Source organism: Syngnathus typhle, linkage group LG10 (assembly GCF_033458585.1).
Source record: "Syngnathus typhle isolate RoL2023-S1 ecotype Sweden linkage group LG10, RoL_Styp_1.0, whole genome shotgun sequence".
In the NCBI taxonomy this organism is placed as follows: domain Eukaryota; kingdom Metazoa; phylum Chordata; class Actinopteri; order Syngnathiformes; family Syngnathidae; genus Syngnathus; species Syngnathus typhle.
In genome coordinates, this window is record NC_083747.1 from 14836116 (window position 1) to 14855317 (window position 19202).

Sequence of the window (19202 nt, forward strand, 5' to 3'; positions counted from 1 at the left end):
TTCCATATTGATCCGTAGATTTACTCGAAACATGAACAGAGCAGCCTATTTTGACATGAAATAGCCTCGCGCGTATAGCAGCTATCGTTATAGCATTAGCCATCCGCAAAAACCCATGACCCTCAGCTCGCAATCTCCCATGAGCCTCAGCAAAGTGTAAACAATCGCGTCTCTCAAACGAGCTCCTATAAAATGATCAGAACTGACTAAAGTTTGATCTAACGCATTGGTACTACTTACCTATGTTTCCCTTCCATATCGATCCGTAGATTTACTCGAAACATGAACAGAGCAGCCTATTTTGAAATGAAATAGCCTCGCGGGTACAACAGCTATTCGGTGACGCCCCCTGACTACAGCTACCGTAATGCTGGGAAGCGATGCGACCTTGTAATTTACTAGTCGTACTAAAACGTACTAAAACATTTTGGCAGAGCAGTGTGTACAACCAGTATGGATCATCAAATTCATCACTTGATCCATATATAAGGCGCACCGGACTATAAGGCGCACTGTTGACTTTTGATAAAAAATTTAGGTTTTTAGGTGCGCCTTTTAGGGTGGAAAATACGGTATATATTTTTTTAATCCGGATATGATACGGAGGCCGCCATTACAGATGCGCTTTCTTCTCTGCTGTTCACTTCAAACACGCTCCATACGAAGACAATGCTCCCGTATCAGACGCTTGCTCGATCACCTGCTCGTTTGCTGTCACAATGTACCCTACACAAATCCGAAACATTTCGTCGCTATCGAGCTTGCTAGCGCATGCGCAGTGATACTGACCGGCAGAATAACATCCGGTTGTTCCCAAAGATGATATTTTTTCTGAAATAATTTAACGTTTACGTACTTAAGTAGGAGTCAAAATTTGGGTGCGTATTATACATGGGTACAGGCTTTTTTCCAGCATCGACATGCCATTTTTAGGGTGCGTATTATACATGGGGGCGCATTATACATGGAAAAAAACGGTATATGTTATCATGCGTTCTCTAATCGATGCTTTACCGCAATATTACTGCAATATATGCTTGCTGTTTGGCCTTGCTGTTTTTATGATGTACCACAGAAGAGAGAGGTTACTGGGTCAGACAAGTCGCAGCTGACAACTCAGCAAAATGAAGACATCTACCAAGACAGACCTTTTTAACAAAGACCCTATTGACCTGATCAACAACATGCCTCATCGCTATCTCGCACCCCCCAATGAACCTACAAGTGATCACTCATGTTTCCTGATTTCATCACAGACACAAAGAATGGTTGCTGATCACTCGTACTCTTCCTCACACTGTTCCATATCAGTATGTAACACCTTTTTCTTCTTACGAGACAAAGCCCACGTCCTTTCCCCCTCCCCTTTAGGGGCTTGTCTCATTTTGTGGGTAGGGCAAATCCACATAAAAAGAGCAGGAATGCATACAGATAGTTAGTGTAGTGAGATTGTTGTAAGCGATCTGTACTGCACTCCTCGCGAGAAAATACTTAATATTCTGTCTCACTTGTGGTTTGTTTGCTGTTGCTCTTCTCTTAATAGTTATTCAGTCAGCGAATTAAACCTGACAAATGCACTCAGTACTTGGTTGGGAATCCTTTTGCACAGATTACTGCATCAATGCGGCGTGGTATGGAGGCAATCAGCTTGTGGCATTGCTGAGTGTTATGGATGCCCATGATGCTTCAATAGTGGCCTTTAGCTCATTTGCATTGTTTGGACTGGTGTCTTTCAGCTTCTTCACAATACCCCACAAATTCTCTATGGGGTTCAGGTCAGGGGAATTGGCAGGCCAATAATGCCATGGTCAGTACACTATTTACTGGTGGTTTTGGCACTGTGAGCAGGATTCAGATCATGCTGGAAAATGAAATCATCATCTCCATAAAGCTTTTCAGCAGACGAAAGCATATGCTCTAAAATTTCTTGGTACACAGCTGCATTTACTCTGGACTTGATGAAACACAGTAGACCAACACCAAAAGCTGACATGGCTCCCCAAACCATCGCTGACTGTGGGAACTTCACACTGGATTTCAAGCAACTTGGATTTTGCTTCTCTCCAGCCTTTCTCCAGACTCTGGCGCCTTGACTTCCAAATGAAATACAAAACGTTCTTTCGTCTGAATAGAGGACTTTGGACCACTCTGCAACTGTCTAGTGCTTCTTTTCCATAGCCCAAGTCAGACGCTTCAGAAGTGGCTTGACCATGGGAATACGGCTATTGTACCCCATTTCCCGGACACGTCTGTGAACAGTGGCTTTCGATACCTGGACTCCAGCTTGAGAAATTTATTCTTGTGTCTTACCCTCCTGATGGAGGAGGGTGTCAATGTTGGTCCTCTAGACAGCAGTCAGATCAGCATTCCCCATACCTGTGATTGAGTTTACTGAACCAAGCTGAGTGTTTTTCAAGGCTCAGGAAACCCTTGCAGGTGTTTCGAGTTAATTAGACAATTCAAGTGATTAGTTGAATACAAAAGTCAAAAAGTCAAAGTCAGCTTTATTGTCAATCTCTTCACATGTCAAGACACACAAAGAAACCGAAATTACGTTTCCTCTATCCCACGGTGACGAGACACAGTACACAATAGACATACAAGTAAACGACACAAAATAAAAACAAGAAGGCACAAACAATAAATAATAAGAGTGATGAATAAATAATAAATAAACAAATAACACAATAAATAAGAGAAGCAAAACGGAGCCAGTGTGCATACAGCAGACAGTAAGCATAGCGCAAAAGTACAGGACGCTACGCAGAAAGGGGGAGAGAGTTCAGGAACCTAACAGCCTGGAGTATGAAGCTGTTGTCTGGTGGTGCGGGAGCGCAGTCAGTGCAGCTACCACTGTCAGGTTTAATTCGCTGACTGAATAACTATTAAGAGAAGAGCAACAGCAAACAAACCACAAGTGAGACAGAATATTAAGTCTTTTCTTGCGAGGAGTGCAGTACAGATAGCTTACAACAATCTCACTACACTAAATATCTGTATGCACTCCCGCTCTTTTTATTTGGATTTGCCCTACCCACAATGTGAGACAGAAAGCCACTAAAAAGGGGAGGGGGAAAGCATGTGGGCTTTGTCTCGTAAGGAAAAATCACTAGGTGTTTACATACTGATAAGAACATCTGGGAAGAGGAGTTTGAGTGGACTGGATACAGAAGAAAATACCTTTGACCTCTAGTTAAAACATAGCAGGGGAAGTTTTACGACATTGTGCAGGATGGGACAAACTAGGTTATTTATTACTGGTTATATACATTCCAACCTAATCCTACGATCAAGATAGTTAGGAAAACCTTTGACTTTAATGGTCACTTGGAGGTTCATCTGGAATGCAAGACAGCAATGAGGCATGTTGTCTAACAAAGTGGTCTTTGTTAGACAGGAACTGTCTCGGTAGATGTCTTCTTTTTGCTGAGTCATCAGCTGCGTCCTGTCTGACCCAACTGTAACCTCTCTTCTGTGGTACATCATAAAAACAGCAAGCATATATTGCAGTACTATTGCGGTAAAGCATTGATTAGAGAACGCATGATAACATATATATACATTTTTCTAACAATTCCCTCTTTTTTATCATAAGTTCTCAGAGACCATCCTATCACCTAAAAGCGGCCACTTCAAAAAGATTTTCAGCCGTAGGATCACAATTCATAAGAACAAATTTACACCCGGGAGGAGATCGAGCCTTAATAATCAATGTCAGAGTCGGGAAACAAATCGGACAGGTTTACCACAGGAGCTTCAAAGATGGAGCCATCGCCAGAGCGACAACCCTCGTCAATCGCAAAGTCGTCCCCTTGGAGCAACGGAAAAGTCTCAGCTGCTGGAGACATAGCAGTTGTAATTAATCTGTTAATTAGAGACTGGAGACACGGAATACAACAACATTCACACAAGGTCAAAACAGCAGAAAAAACGGCAAGGGAGACTAGGACCGAGGAAACCAGGGTACGGTACTTTCCGAACACGTTTAGCCAGTCGTTCCAAACCTCCGTGTTCACTCCACTGTGTTCCTTCATTTTCCCATTCAAGGTCCTCAGGCCCTCAAGGGCCTGGGACAGGGTTCCATCAGTGGCAGTATTATTTGGAATAAACGTGCAGCATTGCTCACCAAACATGGCGCAGGCACCGCCCTCTTTTGAGAGTAGCATGTCAAGGGCCATTCGGTTCTGGAAAGCCATGAGGGAAGTAGCGGCCAGTTGGGAGTGGACCGCCTTGAAACCTGCCTCGGTCCAATTTCCAAGCCTCTGCACGTTGTAATGGATGTAGTTGATCCTGTCGACATTTTTGTTAAGAGTACACCACCAACACAGGATGGATTCAAAACCAGCTGCTATCTGATTCACCAGCTTACACTTATCCGGTACTCCTCTGGGAACACCAATTGCATCAATTTCGGTCAGATCATCGTCGGCTCTCAAATTCAAAGATATTTTGGTTTTTTAGCTTTTTTCCCAGATCTTGGGACGTTGATACATATACAATTTAGCTTGACTACATTCTCTGAAAGCAATGGCTTCCTTTTTCTTTTTTCAATGGATGTTATATAGAATGCTCTGTCACAGATTTCACAATCCAGTAGACGTGATAGATTTCACACGATCTTTGATCAATGGTGACGGTACAACATAAAGCAATGGTTGAAAACCCATACATATGACATATTCAATTTTTGTTTGTCTTTACAGCTTGTTTCTCCATTAGCAATCAATTGTTTCGTTTTTCAGTTACTCTTATAGTTACCTGAAACAAATTATCCACATTCATTTTAGATATATTTATCCCATTCTTTAACATCTACAGCAGTTGTTGACAAAGTACACATATAAACATCATACTTTCATGGCAGTCCAGATCTGACACAGCAGATCATTCTGCAAAGGTCAAATTGATCTTTTAAATTGCTACAATGCATCATAATTTTTTTTAGGAGTGATCAATATAAGTTGTTCACTCATCTCTCCCCTACTCATTATGACTTAGTTCCCACAAATACCATATTGCTGAAGTTAACAAAGTGGCGACAAAGAGAGCCACCTTACATGCAATAACGTCATTGTTCCATTTTCTTGTTCCCGGCATTTCTCTAAGAGGTAAGGCTTCCTTTGGGTCACTTTTTCCGATTGAACGTTACCTCAAAAGAAATTACCCTTTTGTAATTTGCTAGGACCACCTCAACTGACCTTTCTGCTATTTTAATGGCAGTCAATGTAATTATCAATATTCAATGTGGCCCTTCCCCCTTGGAAGAACACCAGTGTTTCGTTTTCAATGCTCTTAATGAGAATGTGCTTTGTTCTTTTTGACTTTAAAATATTAATTAAAAATGTAAATGCCAAATTTGTATCATCCTTAGTTTCCCACTTGGTTTTAAAACATGGTAATCTATATTGTCGCCCAAACCATTTTTCATACGGGGTTAAACCCACAGTACTTGTAATATTTATGTACAGTTTGACCAGGTCTAAACATTTTGTCCATGATCTTCCATTTTTTCCATGCACATTTTCGCTCTTTATACCAGTTCTGTCACGAGAATTAATTTCCGAAATCCCATATCTCGGTATTCTTTTTTTACATAACGTTTTTGCCACTGTTAAGGCATTCAGTGTTTTTGTTGAAGCCAATTCAAACCATTTTGAGAATGCATCTATTATGACCAGGCATTATAACACTGTGGATTGTGTTTAGTACATGTTAAACAAGCTCTACAATTTTTTTTTTATAAATGTTTTGAATATGAATCAAATTCATATGTTGTATAAAGCTGACTGAACTGCCCCATTATCCCTCCTCTTGAGCCATGCGACACGCCCCATGGCTCAATATTGCTGCCTATGGTAGGACAGGTCTGTCTTCTGGTCATTCATAGATACCATTCTCCACTCCTGCCCCTCTTTTCATCCATAATCGAATTTCAGTCTATGGACTTTGTTGCTGCACATCTTTAAAAACGTTTCAGTAATTTAATCTGCTTCTTGTATGTATAAAATTTGAAGTGTCTTTTGCACTACAGCTATGCGGTTCCGTCTGCAAGCTTGTTACCTCTTGACACCTTATCAGTCTCGTGCGTGCCCTGCACACGTGCATATAGCTATTTTTCGTGGCAATTGGACTGCTTCCACAACTAGCTTAGTTGTAGTTTCTTGTAGTTTCTTTTCAATCATTTTCTCATTGTTTTCACAAGAATCTTAGCAATTTGAATAAAAATCAAAATGTACGTTTTATTTTACTCAATTGTATGATTTAGAGAATCCATATTGTCAGGTCTAAATACCATCAGACATTTATTTACACACTGGAAACAAAGAGGAGAAGACAACCAGTATTCTTTTGCTCGCGAGGAGAATTAGGTAGAGGGCCCAGTTCACAGTCCTCCACCAAATCTCACCTGCCCTACCGTCATCTCCTCTTTTTATATTGGGTTGCCCTGGTTACAAGAGGTGTTGCTACACTAAAAAGAGGGGAGAGTGTGACTGTAGCAGCGCTGTTCAGCTAGCTAATAATGTTGTGTGGTGCGAGGCCGCATGGCCTTGGCCGATCTGTGACCCCAGGAATGCAGAGTCTGTTCTTAGATGGTTGGCAGCCTCGTTCCCGGCTGCAATCTCCAAACCTGGATGCCATGTCCCTCTTGTGCATACACTCCAACAAACGTTAAGTAGATGTGAGATAACTTGCATGAAGTCTACTTAAGCAAACATTGAGTAAATATGGGATAACTAAAAACTGTCTCGGACAAAAACAATTAACTAGTGAGGGCCTCTCACAGGTAAGACAAGGAAGGGAGCGTAAGGACTCTCCAAGGCTAGCTGGCACATATGTTGACCTGAGCGAAGATATGTGACCTCCGGTTTCAGGCCGACCAGCGCTTCAGCAAAACTAATTATTCTAACACATATGTAGTAAAGTGTTGTATTACTACATATGATTTCATCTTCATTTAATTTGACACACCTTCCAAAATGCTTCTCAGTGTCCCAGTGCACACATGCTTTGCGTGTGTAACTGGTTGTCTCAACCCGTGTTCCACATCCTAATCTTTCCTCCCTCAAGGTGTTTAACCAATCAAGATAAAAGATAAAAACCAACAAAATAACCACCAGTAAATTAATATACCGTGATTTCCGCCCTAAAAGGCGCACCTAAAAACCTAAATTTTTATCAAAAGTCAACAGTGCGCCTTATAGTCCGGTGCGCCTTATATATGGATCAAGTGATGAATTTTTTGATCCATACTGGTTGTACACAGTGCTCTGCCAAAATGTTTTAGTACGTTTTAGTACGACTAGTAAATTACAAGGTCGCATCGCTTCCCAGCATTACGGTAACTGTAGTCAGGGGGCGTCACCGAATAGCTGTTGTACCCGCGAGGCTATTTCATTTCAAAATAGGCTGCTCTGTTCATGTTTCGAGTAAATCTACGGATCGATATGGAAGGGAAACATAGGTGTGGTGAATTCTCTTCGATGGTCAGCTGGTCTTCCAAACAAGATGGTGAAAAAGTGGCTGGCTTGGGGAAGGAAAACTTCAGTCACACATGGCTGATTGGGGAAAGATTTTATTCAACCGATGTCAGAGAGAAGTGTCTCGCGCCCTAGCCAAGATGTCGAGTTCCTTTGTCTACTCTCGTCCTAAACCTTATACTCTTGCGCTTCCCTCCACGTGGGAGCGCGCAGATGGGGCTGTTGGCTGACCTATGACCGCGCTGCCTGCCTCCCTACCTCTGCATGGTGGTATCTTAGCAGTTGTTAATGGAAGCCAGATGTGTCTGGCGCCAATAAGTCTACCTTCCTGGACCAAGCCCCAAACAATCCCACACGAACCTGACCCGAACATGACCCGGTCACACTTAGGCTTACTAGTGAGATAAACATTGCATGATACCAGGATAAAAATACACTACATAGGTAAATAGTACCAATGCGTTAGATCGAACTTTAGTCAGTTCTGATCATTTTATAGGAGCTCGTTTGAGAAACGCGATTGTTTACACTTTGCTGAGGCTCATGGGAGATTGCGAGCTGAGGGTCATGGGTTTTTGCTGATGGCTAATGCTATAACGATAGCTGCTATACGCGTGAGGCTATGTCATGTCAAAATAGGCTGCTCTGTTCATGTTTCGAGTAAATCTACGGATCGATATGGAAGGGAAACATAGGTAAGTAGTACGAATGAGTTAGATCGAACTTTAGTCAGTTCTGATCATTTTATAGGAGCTCGTTTGATAAACGCGATTGTTTACACTTTGCTGAGGCTCATGGGAGATTGCGAGCTGAGGGTCATGTTTTTTTGCGGATGGCTAATGCTATAACGTTAGCTGCTATACGCGCGAGGCTATTTCATGTCAAAATAGGCCGCTCTGTTCATGTTTCGAGTAAATCTACGAATCGATATGGAAGGGAAACATAGGTAAGTAGTACCAATGCGTTAGATCGAACTTTAGTCAGTTCTGATCATTTTATAGGTGCTCGTTTGAGAGACGCGATTGTTTACACTTTGCTGAGGCTCATGGGAGATTTCGAGCTGAGGGTCATGGGTTTTTGCGGATGGCTAATGCTATAACGATAGCTGCTATACGCGCGAGGCTATTTCATGTCAAAATAGGCCGCTCTGTTCATGTTTCGAGAAAATCTACGGATTGATATGGTAGGGAAACATAGGTAAGTAGTACCAATGCGTTAGATCGAACTTTAGTCAGTTCTGATCATTTTATAGGAGCTCGTTTGAGAGACGCGATTGTTTACACTTTGCTGAGGCTCATGGGAGATTGCGAGCTGAGGGTCATGGGTTTTTGCGAATGGCTAATGCTATAACGATAGCTGCTATACGCGCGAGGCTATTTCATGTCAAAATAAACCGCTCTTTTCATGTTTCGAGTAAATCTACGGATCGATACGGAAGGGAAACATAGGTAAGTAGTACCAATGCGTTAGATTGAACTTTAGTCAGTTCCAATCATTTTATAGGAGCTCGTTTGAGAAACGCGATTGTTTACAGAGGGCTCGTTGGTTATTGGCTAGTGGGTGCATACCGCAACCCTAGTCAACCTCAGTTTGTTGCAGTAAAGCTTCTATTTTATGCGCTTTATAGTCCGGTGCCCCTTATATATGGACAAAGTTTTAAAATGGGCCGTTCATTGAAGGTGCGCCTTATACCCTAATAGGGCGGAAAATACGGTAATAGTCAATTGTTGTTGTTTCTTAACCTTAACTAACTCTCTTATTCTCAAATGTAAAAACTTGTGTAGTCTTGACACAACCAATTGACTATTTCTTCTAAATTTAGCTTTGAAATGTTGTTATTTAATAATTTTGCTTCATCCAATTCCAGAAAGCAAGTTCTTTCCATCTCTCAAATTTTGTTTCATCAGGGCTAGGCATTAATGCAGTGTGGACCAGTTTCTGCCCACAAAAAAAAAATTGCTTGCCTTTCTTTTCTCTTGTCTTATTTTCACAAAATTGCTTTTGTTTTGCGGTGCAAATCAGATTGACTACAGTCTAGCAAATTCTTTTGTGCACCTACATTAGCCAATTTCATCCTTTTAACACATAAGCATCACCCTGCTTCAAATATTCAAACATTCTCCGAGAAACTCACACTTTCCCTGCTTCGCCCGCAGCCATAGAACCCCTCGAGGGGGGGGGGGGGGGCAGCATCAATGTCATTTCCTGCAACAATCATGATGGCGGCCCACCGCCCACACGAGCATAGCACAGGCCCACGCGGACAGCCCCGCCCCGCGACTACGCGCAAGCGCAGGCACGCTTATCAGTCTCACCTTCTCAAAGGGCAGGCCAACTTTGCTGTTGCCCCCTCCATCATGTTCACATTCGACATCTTTCACTGTCTTCTACACAACACTTGCTGTCTCTTCTTCTCATCCTATCAAGCCACCGTTCTAGTCACTTCCTGCCACACACGTCTTATTTTCTTTACTGCCACACACTGCTCATCCCAGTTTCTCCAACCAACTTAAACACATCATCGTCCACTTCTCAATTTCCCTATTATCGCTTCAACAGCCCCCTGAACATTCTCCATTACTGATTTCTTCCATAGGACACACATCTCACTCGCACTCATACACACACCCATTCATGAGGATCCTCTGCGCGCACACACACACACACCAGCACAAAAGGATGACGCACAACATATAGAACACACCTCGATCCCAGTAACACACCTTTTTGTTCGTCTTACTTTTCTGATTTATTCTCTATTTCACTTTTAGAAGCTATTTGTAATTTGTAGCATGTGTTTTCTCTTCCCGCTCTTGTACTGCTTCTAGGTCTCCCTCAAATTTATATTTTTTAACCCATTTATCGAAATCTTTTAAGTCGGTCGGGATCCTGCCTTTCAATTATTTCCCAATCTTTGCATTTTAGTTCATGTCGGGGTAGGGACTTTCGCTTACTATTTAAGTTTCCCATGGTTTATTTTTCTAATTTTGGAGTTGGTAGTTTGAATGGCACCTACAGTGTCCTAAAACCAACTTTATTCACAGGACAGTGGTTAAAAATTTGATGTGTGGTAAGTCTCCTTTCACCTCCCCGAAGGGAGCGGAGAGTTCTTGCCTCTGCACCCACACAAAGGCACTGTTTACAATCCTGTGTGTTTATATAGAGGACCGCTCAAATGAGATCACTCTCAGTCAAACCATACACAAGCATACCACGCGCGTTTTTTAATAACAGAGGAGTCCGCACTCCTGCTGCGGAATTTAACTAACATAAAACGTTAGGGGGCACCACACCGCCCCTGCGGAATTTAACTGTTTCTAATTGCACTTGATAGGGTCTAGAATTCTCAAGGTCTTTAAGTGACCTTGTCACTGCTCGTTCTAAGTGACCTCGTCACCGCTCATTCATTTTTTAAGTGACCTCTTGTCACCGCTCGTATTAAGTGACCTCTTGTCGCAGCTCCTTCATTCCTTTTTAGTAGAATTAATATTCCTACTCACAGTCTGCTGATTCTCCTCCTCGGAAGATCTCGTCAACCCTCCCGGTGTCCAGCCGGACTGATCGAGACAGTCCCGTCAAAGGGCTTTTGTTTACCTCGGCCGAGGACTTTCGCCTGCGTCGAAGAGTCTGTCAGGTTTAATTCGCTGACTGAATAACTATTAAGAGAAGAGCAACACCAAACAAACCACAAGTGAGACAGAATATTAAGTCTTTTCTCGCGAGGAGTGCAGTACAGATAGCTTACAACAATCTCACTACACTAAATATCTGTATGCACTCCCGCTCTTTTTATTTGGATTTGCCCTACCCACAATGTGAGACAGAAAGCCACTAAAAGGGGGAAGGGGAAAGCATGTAGGCTTTGTCTCGTAAGGAAAAATCACTAGGTGTTTACATACTGATAAGAACATTTGGGAAGAGGAGTTTGAGTGGACTGGATACAGAAGATAAAAACTTTGACCTCTAGTTAAAACATAGCAGGGGAAGTTTTACGACATTGTGTAGGATGGGACAAGCTAGGTTATTTATTACTGGTTATTTGCATTCCAACCTAATCCTACGATCAAGATAGTTAGGAAAACCCCTGACTTTAATGGTCACTTGGAGGTTCATCTGGGATGCAAGACAGCAATGAGGCATGTTGTCTAACAAAGTGGTCTTTGTTAGAAAGGAACTGTCTCGGTAGACGTCTTCTTTTTGCTGAGTCATCAGCTGCGTCCTGTCTGACCCAACTGTAACCTCTCTTCTGTGGTACATCATAAAAACAGCAAGGCCAAACAGCAAGCATATATTGCAGTACTATTGCGGTAAAGCATTGATTAGAGAACGCATGATAACATATATGTACATTTTTTTAACAACCACCCCAAACAGCAATACAGCTGGAGAGGACGCTCTCAATGGTGCCACGGTAAAATGTAGTCATGACGGCCGGAGGAGCGCTCGCTCGCCTGAATTTCCGCAGGAAGTACAGGCGGCGCTGGGCCTTCTTCGCCTGTGCTGCGGTGTTGGTGGACCAGGAGAAATCCTCACTGATGTGCACCCCCAGGAACCTGGCGCTGCTCACTCTCTCCACCACAGCACCGTCGATGGTCAGCGGCAGGTGTTGGGTGTGACCCTTCCGGAAGTCAACAACAATCTCCTTGGTCTTGTCGACGTTGAGCAGGAGGTTGTTGTCCCTGCACCACGTGGTCAGAAGGTCAACCTCCAACCTGTATTGAGTCTCGTCTCCCTTGGTGATGAGACCCACCAGAGTCGTGTCGTTAGCAAACTTCACTATGCGGTTTTCGCTGTAGGTTGCAGTGCAGTCATGCGTCAGCAGGGTGAAGAGCAGCGGACTGAGCACGCAGCCTTGGGGGGCCCCTGTGCTCAGCGGGATGCTGGCGGAGATTTTGTCGCCAACACGTACCACCTGTGGCCTCTGACAGAGGAAGTCCAGTAGTCAGTTGCAGAGGTAGGTACTGAGGCCCAGCTTGTCGAGTTTGCTGATGAGACGTTGTGGCACAATGGTGTTGAAGGCGGAACTGAAGTCCACAAACAGCAATCTCACATACGAGTCCCTTCTCTCCAGGTGGGTGAGGGCCGAGTGGAGGGCAGAGCAGATGGCATCCTCAGAGGACCGTTTGGCTCGGTACCCTAATACAGGAGTGTCAAACTCATTTTTTTCGCGGCCCGCATTGTAGTCATAGCTTCTTTCGGAGGGCCAGTATGACTGTCAAACCAAATAAATGTATGAGCACCTCATATTAAATACTAGGGGTGTAACGATTGTTAGGATACGGATTTTAGCTATTGATCTGACTCCAAATTGTGATCAACACTTAACACATAAATTGCAATGTCCTAATCCACACACTGGCGCACCTAACAATTTTGCGAGTTCGTTCTGTCAAAGAGAAGACCAGTAGATCAATTAGACCAAATTTACCAATTATTTATTCCTGACAAAGCGCACTAATACAGGCCTGGGTCCCGGGTCCCTCACACTAAAACTCGTGCGTTTTTGTGACCACCAAAGACGACACATTCTTCCGGGTTGCCCAGTTTTAAAGAAACACAATATGAATATTAAAGCATGCAAAATATTGTGAGATGATTGGTGGATGGCCATCTCCTCCCCGTCCAGGTGTCGCTGAGGTCAGACGGTTTGGTTTTCCCCTCGAAGTCTGGTTTCATATAGTTGCTCGTTGTTCTCGTAGCTCACCGACCTTGAGATTATCTCGTCCGGTACTCCCTGTCTAGAACTATACACAACACTTCCGAGAAAACAAGTTCATACAGTTTGCCTGCACATTCCTCGGCCCCACCAATCCACACGAGCACTCCAATACTAGATATTAATATGATTATAAGTTTAACACAACCTTAAAATATGTTTGCAAACTCCCAAAAGCACATTTCCCTTTATTCCCTCTCATGACCTCATTTATGAGGTCATCACCCGTTACCCTAGCAAACAGCCACCAGCGTGGTGTCGATCCTTCCTTCCCCCTGCGGCTCATGTTGAGTCAACAGGACATATTGCCCCATCGGTGGCAACGGGCCAACGGTTTTCTCGATCAACCGGACAGTGAGTGATCTAATACATGGAATACAACAACAACCGCATAATATCATGATTGTAGTGAAAATAGCCACAGCAACAAGCACAGACATGATGAGCCCTTTCCAGTTTCCAAACGCTTTCATCCAATCATACCAAATATCGGTGTGTACACCTGAATGATCTTTCATCTTTTTGTTCAGTGTCCTTAGTCCTTCCAACGCCCTGGTCAGTCGGCCCCCTGGTGCCGTGTTGTTTGGGATAAAAGTACAACATGCGTCACCAAACATTCCACATACACCATGTTCCTTAGCCAATAACATGTCCAACGCAATTCTATTTTGGAACGCCATTAACGACGTTGCAGCCAATTGTTCATGAACTGCGGCGAATGATTCAGCTGTATAATTACCCAGTCGTTGGACATTGTAATGAACGTAATTAATGCGGTCTACATTTTTATTGGGGGTGATCCATAGGAAGATACTTTCGAATCCCGAAGCCACTTGATTAGCGAGTTTATACTCATCTGGTACACCCCGGGGCACTCCTATAGCGTCAATATATGTTGGATCGTCGTCGTTCAACCACGGGGGCAAAACGTCTCTTTTGGCTCGCTTCAGGAGCTCCGCCAGTGGGAACTCCAGGTCCCAATTGAGATTCTGTATTTCAATGGGGACAACCACCACAGGCATTATCAAAGACACGAGGGCACAGATACCTGATGCGTTCTTCGGCAAGCGATCATATAATTTGTCATCACCACACCACAACCAGATGTCTGCACGAGAGAGAGGAGAGGTTACATTCAGTGACAAATTGACTTTGCACCATGTGGGATCTATTGTCCCAATACTTATGCCGGTTCCGTTTAACTTTAAACATGTCATATTTTGTTGAGTCACATGGTTGTCAAAAATGGGCTTTCTTTTTTCCCATGACACGAAGCAACAACAAACTGTCCATCTTCTTTACATTGGTAAATACATGTCCCTTCTCTATCGGGTGGGGCTAAATCCAATACTCTCTTTACTTGTTGAATTTGGTTCCTCCACACCCTTCTCTGGTACTTTTCCAATTTGTCATGTAAGGTTTGGTTGGTCTCTGTCCAATTAGACAACGTGACATACGTTTGCCAATTTTTGCTGTCACATCTCTGTCTCAAACCTTCCTGTTCCTCTCGTGAGAGCTCTTCTGTTGTGTTCACCTCAGCTTCATAGACTACTTTTCCTCTGCATCGGTATTGTTTGTTGGTGGGTGAATTTTGAATTTGGGACGTTTTCTGCTGGATGGTCTCATCAATTGTCATCAATGCCCACACAAAAAGACAACTCACACATAGCACTCCTACTAAAAATAATTCTGAAAATTCCCAAAAACCTTTCCTTTTCCGTATTGTTCCTTCTGTTCCCCCCCTTTTGGCCGGGTCCGGGACACGGCCAAACAGGAATACCTTCATCCTGACGGAACAAACTCTGGGGCCGGACGGAGTTGTGAGTAGTGATACCACCGGCGTCCTTTGAAGTCGAGCTGGGCCGCGTGAGACGTCCTGGCCAAGACACGAAAGGGGCCCTTCCACCGGGGGTCCGTCCACTTTCTAGAGATGACTCGGACGTACACGTACGGCGTGAGCTGTTTCTCCGCTGACACGCCTTCCTCCGCCGCAGCCGCAGCGGATTTCTCTCCAATCTGTGCAGAAACACTGGACACCAAAGCAGACAAATAGGACCAGTATGCTGCATGAGACAAATTTGGTACCGTAACATCCTCTGGTGGGACGAGCGTCGTTGCTGGTCCCGGCATTAGACGACCCGTCATCAATTCAAATGGTGCGAATCCAGTGCGCCTGTTAACGGATTGCCGCACAGACAACAAGGCAAGCGGGAGCGCTTGGAGCCAATTCATTGTCGTTTGAGCCATAATTTTGGCTAATTTCTCCTTCAGTGTTCGATTCATACGTTCAACTCCGCCCTGACTCTGAGGATGGTAGACACAGCCGAATCGATGCTTCAACCCCAAAATTGATTCTACCTTGGCCAAGGCTTTGTTGTTAAAGTGTGTACCATTGTCAGAGCGGATCAGGGCCGGGAAACCATGCGTGGGGATGTAATGGGTGATCAAAGCCTTGATCACAGCAGTAGAATCTTCTTTCGAGCACGGATATGCCTCAGGCCAGCCTGAGTAAGCGTCAACCATCACAAGCAAAAAGCGTTTCCCATTCACTCTTGTACTCATGTCGGTAAAATCAATGATCACCTCTGCCCCCGGCCACGGGGCCGGCTGAAACAGGCCGGGCTTTGGTTTCAACGTAGGGCGTGCATTGAACGTCTGGCAAGACTCACAATCTGCAACGAATTTCCAGACCACATCCGAGAGTTTGGGATGCCACCAACTTCGAAGATGGATCATCATGGCATGGGGACCCACATGGGAAGGTGTGTGAGCCTGTGTCAGGATCTCCGACATCAGCCTTCCCTCCGGAAGAGCTGGCTGTCCTTTGGGTCCTACCCACAAGCCATCTGATCGTTTGACAGCCTTTGCTGCCAGCCAAACCGATTTTTGTTCCGGGGAGGTGGCACCCTGGGCGGCACACAGATCGGCATGCGAGAGTGACAGAGGCAAACAGGAGTCGGGGTGCTCCCCGTCCACAATTAGTGGACCGCGGGACACCATCATGTCCTCTGCCCCGCCGTACCCGGCCGTCTGCTTGGCCAATTCATCAGCCGCTCGATTCCCCCTAGCCACTAAAGTGTCAGCTTTGGAGTGACCAGGCACTTTGACAATGGCCACCTCGCTCGGGTACTTCAACGCCTCAAACAACTGCAACATCAAATCCTTGTGCGCAATCTCCGAGCCTCTGGCCGTCGTGAACCCATTCTGTAGCCACCCTACCAGATCGATCAAAGCCGCCGACACCGCATAAGCGGAGTCAGAATAGATGGTCACGGCCTCCCCCTTGCATTGTCGCAAAGCTAACACCAGAGCAAAGACTTCCGCCGCCTGGGCTGATGGGTGGGTGTTGAGCTTCATCACTTTAAGAGGCTGGAAGGAGCCATCCCTCCACTCGACCGCCGCCGCGGCCGCATGGAGGGAGCCCATCCTGTCTCTCCAACAGCAGCCATCTGTAAACGCCACCCGACCGTGCCCGAGCGGAGTGGAATAGAGGTCAGGTCGGACTTTCGTCACCGTCTGGACCTTTGATGCACACTCATGGGGTCCCACCAACAATTGATCGGCCATGTTCACACCGGAATGGACATAGTTGACATTTGGGGCAGTCAATATTTTCAACAATCGTGTTTGTCGCAGCGGAGTCAACGTGAATGCCGCCGATGCGACAAACGAGGAGACCGCATGATCAGTTAACACATAGACTGGATGCCCCATGACCGTGTGGGCTGTTTTGAGTAAGACCTTCGCCAGGCCAGCCGCATACCTGGAACAATCGGGTTGTCGTTGCTCAATGTTGTCCAAGGGGACGCTGCAATACATCAACACTGCACGTCCATGCTGCATTTTCTGGTACAGAGCTCCATTCACAACTTTCCCTGAAATAGAGACATCTAGATGGAAGGGCAGAGTGTAGTCAGGAGTGGCCAAGGTCGCAGCAGAGGCCAGCTCCTGCACCAGTGACACAAAGACCTCGGTAGCCTCCGGTGTCCAGACCAGGCAAGCCTTGAGATTCCTGGCCCCCTGTTCGCGGATCAGGGCTCGGAGGACACCAGTTTTGTCGGCAAAACAGGGTATGTAATGTCTGCTGTAGCCACACAACCCCAGGAATGATAGCATCTCCTGGACGGTGGCGGGCCGTGGGTGCCGGAGGATGGAGTTTCTATGTTCAGGCGACATGGCGAGGCCACTAGGGGTCAACACTCGACCTAGAAAAGTGACCTGTTGGCGACAGCATTGCAGTTTCTTCCTTGACACCTTGAACCCTTTCTCTCCTAACCACAACAACACTTTCTTTGTTCCTGCAAGACACGCCTGCTCGTCCTTTGCTGCAATCAACAAATCATCGACATATTGCAACAACAATGTGCCATCCGGCATTTGGCATGGTTCGAGGAGTTCTTTGAGGACCTGATTGAACAATCCTGGCGAATTTTTGAATCCCTGCGGCATGCGAGTGTATTGTAATTTCATCCCTTTGTAAGTGAATGCGAACACGTGCCGCACTGAGGGGGAAAGCGGGAGGCAGAAGAAGGCGTTAGCCAAATCAATCACGGTGAACCACTGATAGGCAGGGTTCAATGATGCAAGGATTCGGTGCGGGTCTGGCACAGGAAGAACAGGAGTTATAGTGACATCATTTACTGCTCTCAAATCATGCGCCATGCGCCATGTTTTCCCATCTGCTTTTTGGACTGGCCTTAACGGGGTGTTCCATTCGGAGCATGACACTTCCAACACCCCTGCGTCCCAGAGGCCGCAGAGAGTGTCTTCCATGCCTTGGTTCGCCTCACTCGGCCAACGATATTGGGGTCGTTTGATAGGCTGCGTCTCATCCATTTGGAGATCAATAGGGGCCATCGAGTGACAAAACCCGACATCAAATGGACCTTGGGACCACAAGGTGTCGGGCAAGGCCGCGAGCATTACTTCAGCGTCCTCATGATCAGTTAATTCCCTGCCATGTGTGCGAGATACCAACATCATCTCCGGCAGCCCTGAGTCTACCATGGGTTGTTTAATTTGGTAAGCTTTCTGAGACTCTGACCAGTACAAATTAGGGATGTGTGTCTTCCGCCAGTCGGTTTGCAGCAACAAATGTTTGACCATTGAGCCCAATTCTCTGGCTTCATGACCTGGGGCAAGAGCTAGTGAAATGTGTGGTACCCCTTTTTCTGTCATTTTGAACCACTGCATTTGTTCTGGTGTTAATTCAGTAGCTGCTGCAACTCCCTCTTTACCAATCAAAATGCATGATGAAGTTAAATCCCACATGTGCCCTTCAATTTCTTCAAACAAATCCCGATAAACATCATCACTTTTTCGGTCATAATATAGCGTGCAATGCAAAGGATCAACAGGTGGGTGGTATGGCGCCAGTGAGCAGATCCAGGGCTTCCACAGTAGGTAGGTCGAGAACACACCGCCACCAGCAGGGGTCTCTGGCTCCAGCCTGGCCCAGTAGATGGTTGCAGTTTCTGCTTCTGCCGGTAGGGGCGCCATCAGCCACTGACCATGTTGTTGTAGCTGCTGTGAGCACTGGATGCTGATGCCATCTGGAAATTGAATAATCACTCCCTCTGGCCCACACAGAATTCTGGCTTGAACGGCTGACAGCAAGTCCCTTCCCATCAAATTGATCGGAGTGTCTGTGGAATGGATGTATTTGTGCCACAGTCTACACCCTGTTCGGGTGATCACAGTTTCAAGTGGTTTGGTGAAAGGCAGAGTACGTGGTTGTCCCGAGAAGCCGACTAAAGTCGTTGTTTTCTTTGACAGTGAGGATACAGGAAGGGCAGTGTTTATTGATGAATAAGTTGCTCCCGTGTCCACCAGCATCTTCACAGGTTTTCCTTCCACTGTCACATGAAGCATTGGCTCCGCCGGGCCACTGCTTTCCTGGCTCCCCGGGCAGCCCTATTCAAATTGTCCACACCAGAGATCATCATGTTGGTAGTACTGACCTCCGTGCGTTTGTGGCTGTTGCCAGGGCCGTCCACCGGGTGGAGCTG

General features: G+C 45.4%; 1 protein-coding gene across 1 annotated transcript; it reads right to left on the reverse strand.

Annotated features, from left to right (window-relative positions):
• Window positions 1-12887: 12887 nt before the first annotated feature.
• LOC133161046 (uncharacterized) lies at window positions 12888-19065 on the reverse strand. The gene has a single exon (XM_061289224.1). It carries the CDS (start codon window positions 19063-19065, stop codon window positions 14977-14979), a length of 4089 nt encoding a protein of 1362 aa, XP_061145208.1. The 3' UTR covers window positions 12888-14976.
• Between the last annotated feature and the right edge of the window lie 137 nt (window positions 19066-19202).